Source organism: Calonectris borealis, chromosome 8 (assembly GCF_964195595.1).
Source record: "Calonectris borealis chromosome 8, bCalBor7.hap1.2, whole genome shotgun sequence".
Taxonomy (NCBI): domain Eukaryota; kingdom Metazoa; phylum Chordata; class Aves; order Procellariiformes; family Procellariidae; genus Calonectris; species Calonectris borealis.
In genome coordinates, this window is record NC_134319.1 from 29,330,151 (window position 1) to 29,345,062 (window position 14,912).

General features: G+C 45.2%; 1 protein-coding gene across 19 annotated transcripts in view; it reads right to left on the bottom strand.

The window, feature by feature from the left end:
• The window catches only part of PACS2 (phosphofurin acidic cluster sorting protein 2), an 83,330-nt gene that overhangs the window by 22,840 nt on the left and 45,578 nt on the right, over positions 1-14,912 (bottom strand). For 8 of the 19 annotated variants that reach the window (XM_075156632.1, XM_075156636.1, XM_075156631.1 and 5 more), the window contains 9 exons: positions 13,322-13,412; positions 12,495-12,572; positions 11,597-11,718; positions 10,646-10,781; positions 9,833-9,937; positions 8,193-8,299; positions 7,302-7,456; positions 3,815-3,925; positions 1,628-1,736 (listed from right to left, as the gene is read on the bottom strand). In XM_075156632.1, the coding sequence (XP_075012733.1) occupies positions 1,628-1,736; positions 3,815-3,925; positions 7,302-7,456; positions 8,193-8,299; positions 9,833-9,937; positions 10,646-10,781; positions 11,597-11,718; positions 12,495-12,572; positions 13,322-13,412 (1,014 nt within the window). The remainder of the gene's footprint in view (positions 1-1,627; positions 1,737-3,814; positions 3,926-7,301; positions 7,457-8,192; positions 8,300-9,832; positions 9,938-10,645; positions 10,782-11,596; positions 11,719-12,494; positions 12,573-13,321; positions 13,413-14,912) is intronic. The other 11 variants (XM_075156641.1, XM_075156642.1, XM_075156626.1 and 8 more) reach the window with 4 other exon arrangements.

The following is a 14,912-nucleotide window of genomic DNA, read 5'->3' on the forward strand; positions in this document are numbered from 1 at the left end:
GACTGCAGGCTATGCCATGAGTCTCTAAAAGTCTCAGCAATCTCTCTTCCAAGTAACCTTCTGCAGGGTTTGAGCCTGATTTAAACCTATCAACAGCTTCGGGCATGGCACCATCAAGTCCAAAGGGTCTAAAATCCAAATGGATCAGACCAGCTTGGTAAAGCGGTCATGCACATTGCTGGGAGGGCTAAGTGCGTGTGTTGCCGAAGTACATTTCAGATGTTTTCAGCAAAGTACCAAATTGACTTTTCTGGGCACGTTAGAAACTCAAAATGATTAAATGTGTGTTAATGACAAAAATGAACCTGTAACAGAGTGAAGAGGGCAGTGGAGACCAGTGCAGAACCCAGCAACCGAAGGGTGCAGAGAAAGGCAGCTATCAGAAGGGGTTCACATTGCACTAGGGGTGTCTGAACTCTACGGTAAGTGTTCACCCCAAAAACAAAATAAAAGACTGAAGCTAAGAGCTTTGAGTACCCTGTGGCTCTCCAAACTTCACCTTTATCAGGTTAACATTACAGAAGTTCAGAAATACATGAAGAGAGTGCACTCTTTTTAATGGACTAGTCAGTCTGGAAATATTTTCCCTAGGAGAGCATGAAGAATGGGCTAAATTTTACTGAATCATTTCTGCAGAGTAATGTAGAGCAGACACATGAATGGAAAAGCAATATACAATAGGCATTTCCAAAAAGAGGGAAGAAAAGCAACTCTACCCACACCTTTAATCGCTCCCAGTTCTTATGCAAAGGAGGCACCAATGAGGGATGTTAATGGACCAAAAATGAAAGATCAGATATAACATGGGAAGGGTAGCAATTAATATCATCCATGCCTCATATGAGATTGCTAGTTCCTAATCAAGAAAAATCACGAGCTGAGTGTTTGTCCTGCTCTCAGAAATTATTGGTATGTGAGTCAGAGTCTATTAATCTCCTCTGTGCCTCAGACACAATGCATCTCTACCCTTCAGTGACAGTTACTCTTCTTCTTGGACCACAGCCACATGAGGCTCTACATGCTTCTGAATCTTGTTTTCAGACTCCAATCCTCCTTCCTACAGGCTACTTATCCCTTAAGAAAAGTTGAAATAAAACTTGGTGAATGTCAGCCCTCTCCAGTAGGAGTCCTGGTAGCCTGCAACTGCCAATCAACAAGGATTTTGTCTCTCCTGCGAGAAGCTCTGCTATTTACACTCCAAAAAGAAAGGGTTTCAGTTCCCTCAACACCGATGTAAAAAGGCCAGGTCCATGGAAGATACTTTGGGGGGGAATGCCACAGTCCAGTCTTACACACCTAAGATCTCTGTGGTAAGGGAGAGGTCTCTGTGGTAAGAGATCTCCGGAACCTAAGCAGATATAATCTGTCCATCCCCCATCCTGCCTAGTCCCCACTTCCCCAAACCTCTCAGATCTTCAAAGAAATCACTGCATTTAAAAGTAATCACGCTGTTGTAGATTCACTGTTATCTAACTGGGACACATCACTGGATGCAGGCTACCATAAGGCTCCCAAGGTGTTTGCAATCTGGAGTGATTTTAAGACTGCTGGCACACGAGATGAGAAAAACACTTTGCTTTCAACCTGATGCTCACTCTGGAGAGTCAGTATTACATTAGTGACATACCTTTTCTGCTTGTATGTCAGCATCGCTTCAGCAATGGGCAACTGGTGTGCGCAGTTTGCCCCTGCTATATACTGTGTTATCCGGGACACAACATCAGGCGTCTCTGGAACTGCAATAGAACAAAGAGAGAAAATAATTTAAGTGACTTCTCAGACCATCACCAATCCTCCATTTGCTCAGCCAAGCAGCTGATGGTACCCACCAGTTGCATTTGAACTGCATCTTCCAAATGAAGCTCTGCAGCCTACCCCAGAGCACTGTAAAGCTGTCTGACCAAAAGCAAACATCCCACAAGAGCACTAAGGTAAAAACATTAGGAAAGCATACTAGATACACAGACATATGTACACAGCATTATTGACTGAAGTATTATGGTTATTTCATATATATTAAAATGCTTTTCTTCGAAAATGTGTACTTGCCCAAAGTCAGCTTTAGACTTTTTTGCACCTTGACTGTAGGTATCTGCTGACGAAAGTGCCCATCTCTCCCAGGGCCTCGGCGAGCTGCTCTGCTCACACCAGCATTTGAGTTACCTGATTTCCTAATGAACTCATGGCCTTGCTGAGTTAACTGAAAAGACTGAGAGCCACGCCAGGGTAGGAAAAGCACAAAGATCACATGTGTAGCAGCAAGTATGCTTCAGATTTGTGAGGCTGTGTTTGCTTCAAGTTGACAGGAAGACATTTCATAAATGTCTTCCATATTTCTTTGGTTTCAAGCAAAGAGCCTCAACTGTGAGATCAAGGGAACGCAAGTAACCTTTACCAGGCACTTCCATACTTTAATGGGCATTTTAACCCAGACTTCTTGTATTTGAACAGTGAACTGTGAAGAACTATGATTCTTTTCCAGATCTTCTTATGCCATCACGGGGTTTCTGTGCAGTTCTCACTGCACAGATGAAAACGGAGAATCTACAAGGTCTGGACTGCACAAAAATGAGGCTGCATTTTCCTCATAGGATCCAGGCAAATAAATAAGGGCTGCAGCATACAAGCAACTAAAGAACAGATATAGCTCTCGAGCTGGATTTCTATAGCTAATGAAGTATTCCTAACGCAGACACAAAAATCAAGTCTTGACATTTGTCTGCATTTTCAAGTGCAGCGAGGAATTAAAAGAAACCAGTTCCAGACGTCTGTTCCTCCATGAGCTTAGAATCAAGGAAAAGCGTAGGCTGGGTGGCACACGAGATCTCTAGTCCTGCCTCCTGCTCCAAGCAGGGCTAACTTCACCTTCAGAACAGGCTGCCCAGGGCCTTGTCCAGCCAAGTTCCCGTCTGCTGGAAAAGGCTCCGAACAATCACCTGTGAAGAGGTTGGTCTCTCCTCCTCTCACAGCTGGAGGACTTCCAGGAGCATCCTGGGAGCCTCAGGCACTCTGCAATTCCACCAGGAGAACCACACTGCAACCTCCCCACCCTCATGGCGCTCCAAAAACTCCAAAGCTTTTTCCTCTAGTGAAATTTCTGTACGGGATATGCTGCCATGACAGCATCACTCCTCAATCAAGTCTCAAGCCTTCATGTAGCCCTAAATGTCAGATACAAATCCTCCTTTCTCCTGTTTCTTTCTGTTCTTGAAGGAACGGATGGAAAAAACTGTCAGCATTAACATTTTAAGCAAAGTAATACTTTAACACACAGTAAGGCTTTATCCTGGCCTAGAACAGACTCAGATCAGAACAGGAACTTGTTGATCTGACCTAGGGCAGCTCCCACATGTTACAACACTGGTGAAGAATAAAAATCTTTTTTAAATGAGAAAGATCCTGCCAGCAGACTTCAGAAATGTCAAGGTAATTCTCACGCACAACTAATAGAAGTTAATCTTCCCAGAGTTTCCAGTTTTCCAAATCTTTTGGGCTGGACAGTTTCTGAAGGGCCAAAGAAAGCAATGTACTAAACTTGGTAGTGAGACCTCCACATCAAAGAAGAAAGCTGAGAGCTAGGTAAAAACAGCGTGACTCAGAGGCAGCTAGTGCCTCTGGGAGCCAACAACTGTTTGCAAACCACCACGTGGAGGACACACAAAGGTCAGCATCTGAAAAGGGAACGTGGTGGTGTGAGGAGAAAAGAGGAACAAAAACATTTGTCTGCTTCCTCTTGTATTTACTTGACCTTTGCTAAAATTACTCATTCAAGCCTTTTATCCCACACAGGCCAGACACAGACACATGGTCTTACCAGTGGTCTGTGCTTCAAGTTTGTTGAACAGATCTCTCCAGGCTAGATCTTGGAAGAAGTTGTTGTATCTATAATCTACAGACCCCAGATACTTGGCCACTGGATGAGAGCCTAAGAAAGAAAGGAAAACATGACAGTTGTTCTTCCCAGCACTGAACACAAGTGTGTTTTTTATCTGTAAGGAATTAAATTCCAAAATCAAAACTACACTAGACACTCCAGAAATAAATTTCTTCAATTATAACCAAGTAATTTAGGCCAGTTTATCTCTACAAAAGCATGCAAATAGACTTCCCAGCAGAGACACTGCTTCAACACCACTTGTATCTTTCAGTGACACCTCCCCTTTCCCCCCCACCAAATTAAATTTTAAAAGACCAAAGAAAACAGGACTGGGAAACTGCTGAGGAAATAAGTGATTTGGAAGACACAGAGGTCCTACAGCTCTCCATCTCAGTCTCTCAGTTTTGCAAGCAGCTTTCCCAGCAGCCCTTCCTGTCCACAGGCTGCACCGCACGCGCCGTGGCCAGGTCACTCTGCCAAGAGGACTCAGACCCCTTCCTCCAAACACCATTCACACACCACAGCTGTTTTGCAATACTGAGAAGAGGCAATTGTCCCCAACCATGAAAAACAACCCAGGGAAGCTTGTTTAATCGGTGGAGAAGGGCTATAAGTTCAATAAATAGGCTGTACTTAAAGACAGGAGGCAGAGCCCAAGGATTACAGTCCCCAGTGGATGTTGGCATATGCATCAGGTCCCTGCTTGCTCTAGGTAAGCCTTATGACTCCTCTATGAGCATGGAAAGACCTCCTTGCAGAAAGTTTGTGTGTCCAGCCTCCAGCTTGCAGCCCTGGGTGGACATCTGACTTCATACTTATACTGAGCAGGAGAGGGAAGGCATTTAAGTGACAAACTCTGTCCTGGAAAGTGGTAAAAATCTGCCACCTTCATTTTAGGCCACATGTGTCCCTAAACCAGACAACCCGCTCTTGCACCTACCTCTCCACTCTTTCAACACAGGAGAAAAGGTGTGCCAGGATTGCACTTTCCAGTCACCACATTTCAGTCATGCTCAGCATAAGTCCTGTACACTTACAATCAGCCACAAAGTGGCCTCAGAATTCCTCCTAATCAGCTTATTTTTATCCTTCCTGCATACTGAATTCTCAGATCAAGCCACACTTGCAGAGACTGCAACAGCTGAGTCATCAGCTGGTAACTGGTAACCTGACAACTCCTTCCAAGAAGACCCCAGTTGCTTAACTATACACACCATCCTCAAGTAAAGCTCATGGTGGAAAAAACCCACTGTCTTTTCTCAGTCCTCCAAACCAGTGCTGATTTCCAGACTTCCAGGAAAGGTTCCAGCAGAAGGTCTCTCTGAGCTCCCCTCAGTGTCTTTAGAGACTGGGGCCTAAATTCTTTCCTGGACCTTCCTGATCATGGCTACTTTCAGACCCATCATTTCTTTTGCAGTGGAGTTTTAAGCAGCGCACATGGAACGGTTCTGCACCATGCGCTGGAGAAGCTTTCCCATGCTGGGAAAACACATCGCACATGGCAGATGCAGTTGGAAACAAGTACTAAACACGAGGTCTCCCAAGAAGTTCCATCCATGGGAGCTAAATGCTAAAAAACCCCAAACAGCCAAAATAACCCCCAACCTTTTTTTCCTATTTTATTTGCCCCCTTTCAGTTGTTTATACACTGGTTTGGACATGAAAGGAGTCTTTCAGCCACAGAATCAGAAGCATGAAGCAGGACTGAATCTCCCAGTACGGATGCTTACAGACACTAAGCATTTCTCGTTGTTAACAAACCACTGTAGGTTGACTCTTCTGTCATTGCAGCGTGTAGTTGTGGACTAAGAAGGTAAAATCATTCGAAGGTGCTGCTAACAGCAGAAAGTCTTTTCCTTTAAGACGTTTATGGCATGGTCACCATTCTGTCTTTGGTGCTTTTTCAATTGTCAGAAAAGAGGGATTGCTCCTCAGTCACTTTAATGAACGGCCAGAAATAAGCACTCGATCCGATCAGGAAATACTGCAGACTTCTATGGGAAAGGCCCTGTTAGAGAAGTTTCTATATTTAAAGAACATTTAAAAAGCGTTCACAGTTCTGAAGCAGTTCCATTATCAAACTGCTTTTTTCTTTTTTTTTTTAATTACCAAAGAAAATTTTAAGATTAAAAAGAAAACCCAAAAACACACTAGCTAAATCTTGTGTTTCACTGTCAAAGAGAGAATATTTTCAGATCATTAAAGACTGCAGGACAGAAAACTCTTCTTCTGAGGCCAGGAGACAGTCAGCATGCGAGGACCAAAGTCCTCAGTCACGCAGATTCTCATTCAAAGCACATTTAATCTTGCAGAAATAATTTTTTTGTTTTTACCCCCTAAAGGGCTCTCTCTCCTCTTCCTGCCAACCACTTTGGAAACTAAATGCCTTCCTTACAGAAGGATCGAGCTCTCTTCCTCTGCCTTTTTCAGTTGACTTCTGCAAATCCCACCACTGGATCGACAGCCTAACCCCACTGTTCATGGTGCCGGGCAGCAGCTTCTGACTCCTACAGCAACTGCCATCAGCTGGTCACAAACCTAGAAGATGGGAAAACACCGAAAAAAGTGCTTTTCAAGTTTTCTGTTGCCTATATCACTTAAGTGCCCTGTTCACACAAGCCAAGCCTCGGACTAGACCAGCTTCTGGCATCACACCCTTACAACACCAACATTGCCCAGATGCCCGTGCCCACAAGCATCAGCAACCGCCCGGCTTCCCAGGCCTCGCTGCTACCACATTCCTCATGTTTCTGATTACAACAAGACCCCTAACGTTATTATTAGGCCACTCTACTTCCCCCAATACAAGCGATCCAAGCTGGGTAACCTTCCAGCCAGGCAGACTTGTTGAGCAGCTGGAAGGGCAGAGATAAGGTGCTGGAAAACTGAGGGAAAAACCCGAGAAGAACAGCACATAAAGGAAAGGTCAAAAGATACATGTAAATTGAATAATTTAAACTCTCAGCAGTTTCAGAGCCTTTAAAAAATTTTCAACCCTCCCCTCCTCCATAAACATTTTCTGTGTCAGCCTCAGGGAGACCAGAACAGTTATCATTTTGGGAAACATGGTGCCCAATGAATTTAAGATTTCAGCCAGGGAAAGGGCTTCTAGAACATTATTCTATGCATTCATTGTACAATGATAAAAAGATATATAAGAGCCTCCCTGCATGGGGAGGAAGTACTCAACCCCTTGCTTCAAACAAAAGGCTTACAAGCAGACTTTGGCATCAAGAACGTAGAGATGAAATTCACTCACACAAGAGCAGCAAACACAAGCATTGCACAATACTATGACAACACGACATTTGCCTCGTTTCACAGCCATATACCTAACCAAAGCTTCCAGGAGGGCTTCTCCTGAGGGAACACATCGCATTTAACCCATTCATCTTTCTGTGAAGAAATATTGTTCCTTGCTTACCTAGAGGGATGATCAAAAATCTCATGTAGCTGAGCCAGTCTGGGGTTTTGTGAGACAGCTGCTCTACGAAGAGCCTCAATACAGCACTGAGGTAATTCTGGGCTCCAGCCACTGCAATTTTAATTGGGTTTGGAGGCTGCGAATTGCAGTTACAGCTAGACAGAAAAAGAGGAAACATATTCATAATCGTGCTTCCAACCAGCTATTTCAGAACAAGTAAAAAAAAATTGGTTAATAACAACCACGGCAGAAGAGAGCTCATTCAATACACAAGGCAATATCACAATGATTATCAGCAGCTTAAAACATTATTAATAAAATGCAATATTGTTCAGTACTTTCTTAATTGGTCTCCTTGCTCCTTCTTTCACACATTTTGATAATTTAAACGGTTGTACTCAAATATCTAGGTTAGGATGTACCTATTGCAACTAACCACTGTGTCAGAGAACATACTCGGGTACCCAAGCCCTCAGTAGGTATCTAGGGAATGCCTTAAGGAATTGAGGAATTAAAAGCTGGGAATTACTTGGGGGGAGGGGAGGGGCAAGAACTATTTAAAAACCTACCTATTAGCTTTGCATGCTTTACTGGTTATTAGATCTGACCTATGAGCGCAATCTAAAGCACAACCTTTTAAAATGACCAGTGTCGATGAAAGGAGACTTGTATCCCCACACACACAGCAGAACAGCAACAGCTTTGCAGGGCTGGCGAGTGCTGAAGAGCCACACAACTCTGACTTCAGGAGAGCAGATTGGGGAGAAATATTGGAAGGGAGAAGTATTTCTCAGCTACTGGATGGAAAACTCCCTGGGCACTGGGGCACAGGAGCTGAGAGGCTTTTAGAGCTGAGACTCAACAAACAACACAAGCAAAGTGAGAACTTACTATCTCTGTATCCTGGAGACAATAGTGCTGAAAGCTGCCTGAATATCAGCTGAGGAGCATGTGCAGACCACTGGCAAGGTATGCTTTTGCAAGACGTCCGATAGGTACTGAGGAGAGAACAGAACATTATATAGTCCTTTTTTTTGATACAGTTTGTCACAAGAAGAAAATCTGCCTCCCCCAGCCTCCTAGGTATTCTCACACCCAAGCGTGGGCACTCTCCCCATGTCCAATTCGTAAGTGATACGGCTATTTCCCAAATACCTCGTCCTTGTGCATCAGTCAAAGGAAACTCTTCCTCTAGAAAAATTGAAACATTGCACCTTCTTGACAAACACCAACACTATATCCAAAACATGGATGACAACTCTAGAACAGCAGGGGTTTTATGGCCGCAGAGAGCAGGGCAGCCGCAGAAGGCCATTTGCCTACCAGACAGCATGGGGTAAGAGCAGATGCTGTCTACTCGCCTGCTTCCGGAACTGCAGTTGCATCTCTCTCTGATTTCAAAAGGACTTAAACAAATGCACTGTTCTGGCCACCCTCAAGCACTAAAAAAAGGGAAGGGTGCTATCAACACACACATCCCTCATGAGGGACTGTTTCCCCTCCCTGCAGCTAACGGGAAACAAGTTAAAACACACACTTTGGGTATACATGGACATAATATTGATGAGACTCTGCAATTATCTCACGCTTTCAAATTCTGCACCACTAATCTATACACACCAGCCAATGTTATCTTCATATCCTCCGATACTGCAGGCACAAGCTGCTAAAACTACTGGAAGATGACCTACAATGCTTTCTGTCCTTCTCTAGAAGGCATTTCTCCATCTTTCAAGTATAGAGAAACCAGAACCAGTAGCTCAGCTGGTATTTTTGCTCTCTCAGACATTGAGACCCTAGTTCTTCCAGAACCAGAAAGCCAAACCAGACAATGTAACTCCACAAGCCTGGCACAAGTTCTACAGGCGACAGTTAGCCAGCACATGTTTATTGGTCCTCTTCCATATATATTTTATTGTTCTCAGACTCACGTTTCGAAAGGAGAAAAATTTGTTCCAAACCCATAACAAACCACCTCACGTTGCCAGCATAAGAAAGCACTGCTCAGGGTTCTGCTTAACACAACTATCTCTCACTCAGAAAAGATGGAGTGACATACCTGCAGTCAGGAATCACAAGCGTGCGTGCAACGCAACAGAGCTGACCTGAAATATTTTCTCCTTTGTTCACCGCCTGTGCCTAGAAATCTCAGCCTAAACCACAGGTCAGTCCTCCCTGCTTCTTTTGTCCCAGTCTACCACAGTTGAGAAGCAGGCTCTTGAGTGCAAGGGTCTAGCCATTCCCAGAGTGCTGCTAACCAGAAGGAATGGCATTTCATAGAAGAGAAAAAAAACTCTGTGGAAAGACTCAGGCGGCAAAGCTTTACAAGATCCACAGCATCTCTTGGTCAAACGAAATCCAGTCTGTAGGCACTGAACACTCAATACGCTGCCAGCCCCCACGCACCACCACTGCTCTTCCAACCAAGCAGCAGAACCTACTTGGTTAGTGGTAGAGCTCAAGGCCTGTCCATTCCTGAGGAGGAACAGTGAAGGAAAAACTGTGCTTCAGGTAACGTCTCCTGCCTTTACCTGGCCTTGCCAGTCAGAAGTATTGACAAGAATAATGTTTTCTGGCAGCTGGTCATCGGAAACCAGGATGTGATTTAGTTGGTCATACACTGTTTTCCTGGGGATCTGGAAATAAAGACACGGAGAAGAGAACAGTAGATGTCAGCTCTAATCGTCAAGCCACCAGCTCCAGCTCTTGCAATTCATGAGAGGCAGCTGTGCATGGCTGGCCAGTGCTCGGTCACCCCATCAGTGAAGGCACGCCAACAGCCGCGCTGGCTGCTGGGACTGACACTTATCAGCTTCTTCAATACTGCAGTATTCTGCAGGCTCCTCTATTAGCCACCTTGGTTTTGTTGGCCATTACTCCTTCTGCCATGCACTTTTACTTACATCACTTTATACCAACTAACAGTAGCCCAAGGAATTTTGGATTCATAAAAGAGAGGAACTAATCTCCTTCGAGGAGGGAATTAACAAAAGCATGGCACATAGGCTCTGCACAAGTCAGTCCCCTTTTGCAATCCCTAGCAATTTGCCTTATTTCAAAGGAGTAATTCCTCAACACATGCCTACTCATTTCTCATCATAACAATCTGTTCCAGTGTTTTCAGTTTATGGCGGGCTGACAAAGCAACAAGCTGGCAAAACTCAGCAGACTGGATGGAAGGTACAGTATCAGCCAAGACATAAATTCCATCCTTCCTGAAGCTGCAGGGTCCAGTTCCTTTCCAGCAGGGGTGGCACTTGGACCAGAATGAAAGGGACCACAGAATACAGTTGGAGAAGAGGCAAAACTATGAGTGGCTGGAGAGACAGCAATCTTTTTCACACCTGTAAGTGGTGCCGGGTGTCTGGAGAGCGTTCATTGTCCAGACTGTTTGCTCTCTCATTCTGCGGCCTCACTGGCTGCCTCTCCTTCAGAGACGTGCTCCTTCCCCGACGTCCCGTCTGCTTCCCTTCAGACCTGCTAGAGAGATGTGCTTGCATTCCAGAGCTGGCTCATATCTGAGTGAGATACATCCCCCAAATCCCACATCACCCAGTCTGGCAACCTCAACAATGTGAGTGGAGGCATTGGGGAATCGTGCACGTAGATCTGAGCTAGCTTGAGATCTGCTAATTCTGCTTCTGATAGTGCAGAGCACACGGTTCAGCTACAGAGCACGTTCCCAGGAGTCCCAGGCAGACTTCCACAGTCCGTGCTAAGACCCACACCACCACCCTGCTATTGCTACAGCAGCATAACAGGATCCAGCCATGCAAACTGCAGTCACATAACCAAAAGCAGCACAGAAATACCTCTCCAAAAGAACATCTATTTGCTTGCAAACGACCGGAGAAACTATATGGTGGGGTTGATGAAGCCCACATTCACTACCCTATTTGGGAAGGTTTAACAGGACGCAAGTTAGACTTGACAACCACCTTTAAGGCCAAAATCTTCATCGGACCTATTTGGGAAGGTTTAACAGGACATAAGTTACAACTGACAATGACCTTTAAGGCCAAAATCTGCATCAGACATTGACTTAGCATCTTTGAGAAAGCAGCTCCAGAGTTTTATAAAAACTTCCTTGGACGTGGAGCAGGTACAACACAGGAGACAGGCACAACCTCAGAGCAATGCTGCCCTTCAGGGTTCTGCATTCATTTACCAAGTGCCTGAACACAAGGAGGATCTGCTTGCAGCCTAGGGCTTAAGGCCATCCTGAACAAATGCTAGCACGCTGTCCATGACTTCCGAGCAGCCCTGCAGCAGGCACAATGCTGTGTCACCACTACCTGGTGGATGGGATAATGAGGGACTCGGTCTTTGTGATCTTGCCGCTGGGTGGGAGCTTCTCGACAAACACATCTGGTGTGGGAAGTTCAGGTTCCTGGACCTCGGCTTGCTGGTTAGACTCCTGCAAAAACACAGGGAAGCAAGTCATCAGGAACAAACCCTCCCCTCTGTCTCACTACCACAAGGGCTGTCAGGAGGCAACCCAGCTTAGCTCTGGCTGGGGCACATTCAGCCTGCCTCTTCCAGACATACTACTCAGTGCCAGAAGGGAGAAGCCAATACTGGCTATCTGGGGCTACCAGTTCCCAGCTCTGCCTCACAAGGAAGCTAGAGGTAGGAAAGGTGCTCAGATATGCTATTTGGAATAGGGATTCTCCCAGCTCAAAGCCAGGAACATACTTCCTCATGCAATGCAGATTAATTCAGCTTACCCAAATGAACTAGCAGAGAGAGAAAGACATGGGAAAAATGTTACAAACTGCATGTCCCCAGTAGAGCAACTTGAGCTTTGGGATTTTTACCCCAGGACCAGCTTGATTTCTGCCAATTCAGCTTGAAGTTATACTTCTGTCTGATAAAATGGAACAGCCCTGAGAATACTTTTCAGGACAATACACATGCCCAGCAGCATCCTTTGGGCAAGCCTTCCTCAAACCAAGAGAAAGGCTGTTTAAACAGAAGGCCACATAAAGCGTTTCAGTTTCAAAAGGCTGAAAGACAAGAACCTCCAACTAAGGTCAGGAGGAGAGCTCAGCATTATCTTCACTGCAGCTAATGTTACCTATGTAAGTTGTGTTGCATGTGCAACTATATGGACAGACAGACACATGCCACAGAATGCAGTTCACAGTTGACACAACTGCCAGGGGAACCTTAACAAGTGCATTTTCAACTTACATAAGAAACAGTGTCAGAAATGCTGTCGCCTGTGTGTTTGGTTCCAAGACTCTTTGTCTTTTCAGGCACTTCTACCTGCTTGAGAGGAGAAAAATCATTAGGAGGTATGGCACCAGCACAGTTTTCAGCTACACTCTCTGGATCGGGGCTGTTCAAAAGACACACTTCTCCGTGTAAACATTGCATAGCTCTGCAGGATGACCAGGAGCACTTCCTGGTCACACCAGGACCGAACACATTAGTGTGGGATGTGGCAAAGCAGGAGCTGATGCACTGGAGCTGCCTCCAGTAGAGGCAAGGAAGTGCGCTGGAATAGGACTGATATTCTATGTGCCTAATATGCCCACCCATGAGGGGGTGGAAAAGGGGGTGAGCTGTCCCTCAGCGTTCACTCCCAGCCACCATGAAAAGTATCCCAACAACAGTAAGGTAAAGCTTCCTCCAAACAGTGCCAACGAGTCCCTAAAACTTCCAGGCAACATCTCCCATCCTAGCAGTCATTTCAAGTACACGGGAATCTGGAGCTATTCATACCATTAGCAAGTGTTCAATAGATAACCTGAAGATGTCCCCTTGAGTTAATACCATATTTGCTTTAAATAAAACCAAACACCACCAACAAAAAAAAAACAAAAAAAAAAACAAACAAAAAAAACCCCAAACCCCCCAAAGCAACAAACATGTTTTCTTAGCAGAAAACTCATCTCTCTGCATCCAAGTCTTTGGAGGAGGTCAGAGAGGGTGCTTTAATTTACACATGCGAATAGAGACAGTGCAGGTCTGCTATATTACCTGCAGATAGATAACCTTCTTGAGACATGACTTACAGGACTTGATGGCTCTCTCTGGCTCCTGATGCTGTGGATGCTACCAATTTCTGTCTGAGAGCTGGAGTGTGACAATCCTTCAAAATAAGGTCTAAGTAAGGAAAGCAAAAACAGTTTCTTATTATCAAAAACACTAACAGAGAAAGTCCACCACATTCACAGCAAAGCAACATGACCATTCCCAGGGTGTCTTACTGCTCCCCAATGGTTCCAGTAAAATTTATAGGCTACTTTTGAAAGGAGGGGGAGGTCTCCAGGACAGCAAGAGGAGCCAGAAAGTCCAGGGACACCTGTCTAGCCCTGACACTGACTAATCGACCTCGGTCGAATGGATCCAACATGTCACCTGACACACAGCAGACCATAGTTACAAAGCTCTTACTAGGAATGCTTGCACGCTTTCACACTACACACCAAACAGCAGCTTTTTTTTCCATAAAATCCAGGGTGTGCACATGGGTCCAGCACTTTCCCACAGCAGAACAGAATGCATATTAACCCCACACACGCCATTGTGTACTCACTACCCCAAGCACCAGGTGCAAAGTTTCACACTGCAATTCTTGTTTCAGTTTTGCAAATGCTGATTGAACTACATGCCATTCCAGACAGGGTCTAGCTCTTGACTGAAATACAGCAAGTAGAGTTACGCCGATATCCTGCTTCCTGTGGGTAAGCGACTCTTGGTGCTAATACGCATTTTATTTCCAGCTTGCGTCTGGATTTGGCTGCCAGCCCTAGGATCCAATTACACATTTGCTCAGTAAGATAAGGTAACGCATACGATCAGATTGCGCTTCCACATAAAAAGGCAGCTCATCACACCAGGCTACAAAACTCAATTACAGTTTAAGGAACTGATTTTTTTTGTTGCAGAAAAAACCTGCCTATAAGCATCAGCATTTATCACATCCCTTTCAAGATACGAACACAAGAACTGGACACAGGAAACCACAAAGTGTCTCCCCAGGACAAGACACAGTAAGTTCTTATTCCAGCAATATTCCAATCACATATCCCAGAACAATTAGCTCCTCGGCTCCAGGGAACAGGACACGAGCTCTCAGTGTGTACAGTACAACATTTTGGCTTGTTTCAAAGCAGCTGCATACCACAACACATCCACTTTCAAATCCCTTCAAGATAGGGCCTACCAACTGGCAATATATTGCGTCAAACGCCTTTATAAGCCACCAGCCCCATCACTTACCACCTGCTGCCCCAGTCCACCCTTGACATCTTCTGGCTCACTGATAGGGAACAAGTCACTCCAGACTCAGAATCTATTCTTAGCCCAAGTAGGTTATTCTACATTAATTAGGATATTATGACACCTGGTAATTAGCTGGCATTTAGCAGATACCGTACTGACCAACCGCAGTGGTAGGCTTTGCTTGTTTCAGAGCCGTCACAACATTGAAGGCCTGAGCATGCAACCACATGCCCATCAGAAGCATGAGGGCAGCTCAAACAGTCTCATGTTTTCAGTCTTTATTCAGGCAGGGACATGACACAGCTCTGCTAGCTCAGGGTTCTGCATCTGCTCGAGACCCTGAAGCCAGCAATCCCCGGCTCAGCTCCACAGTGCTGT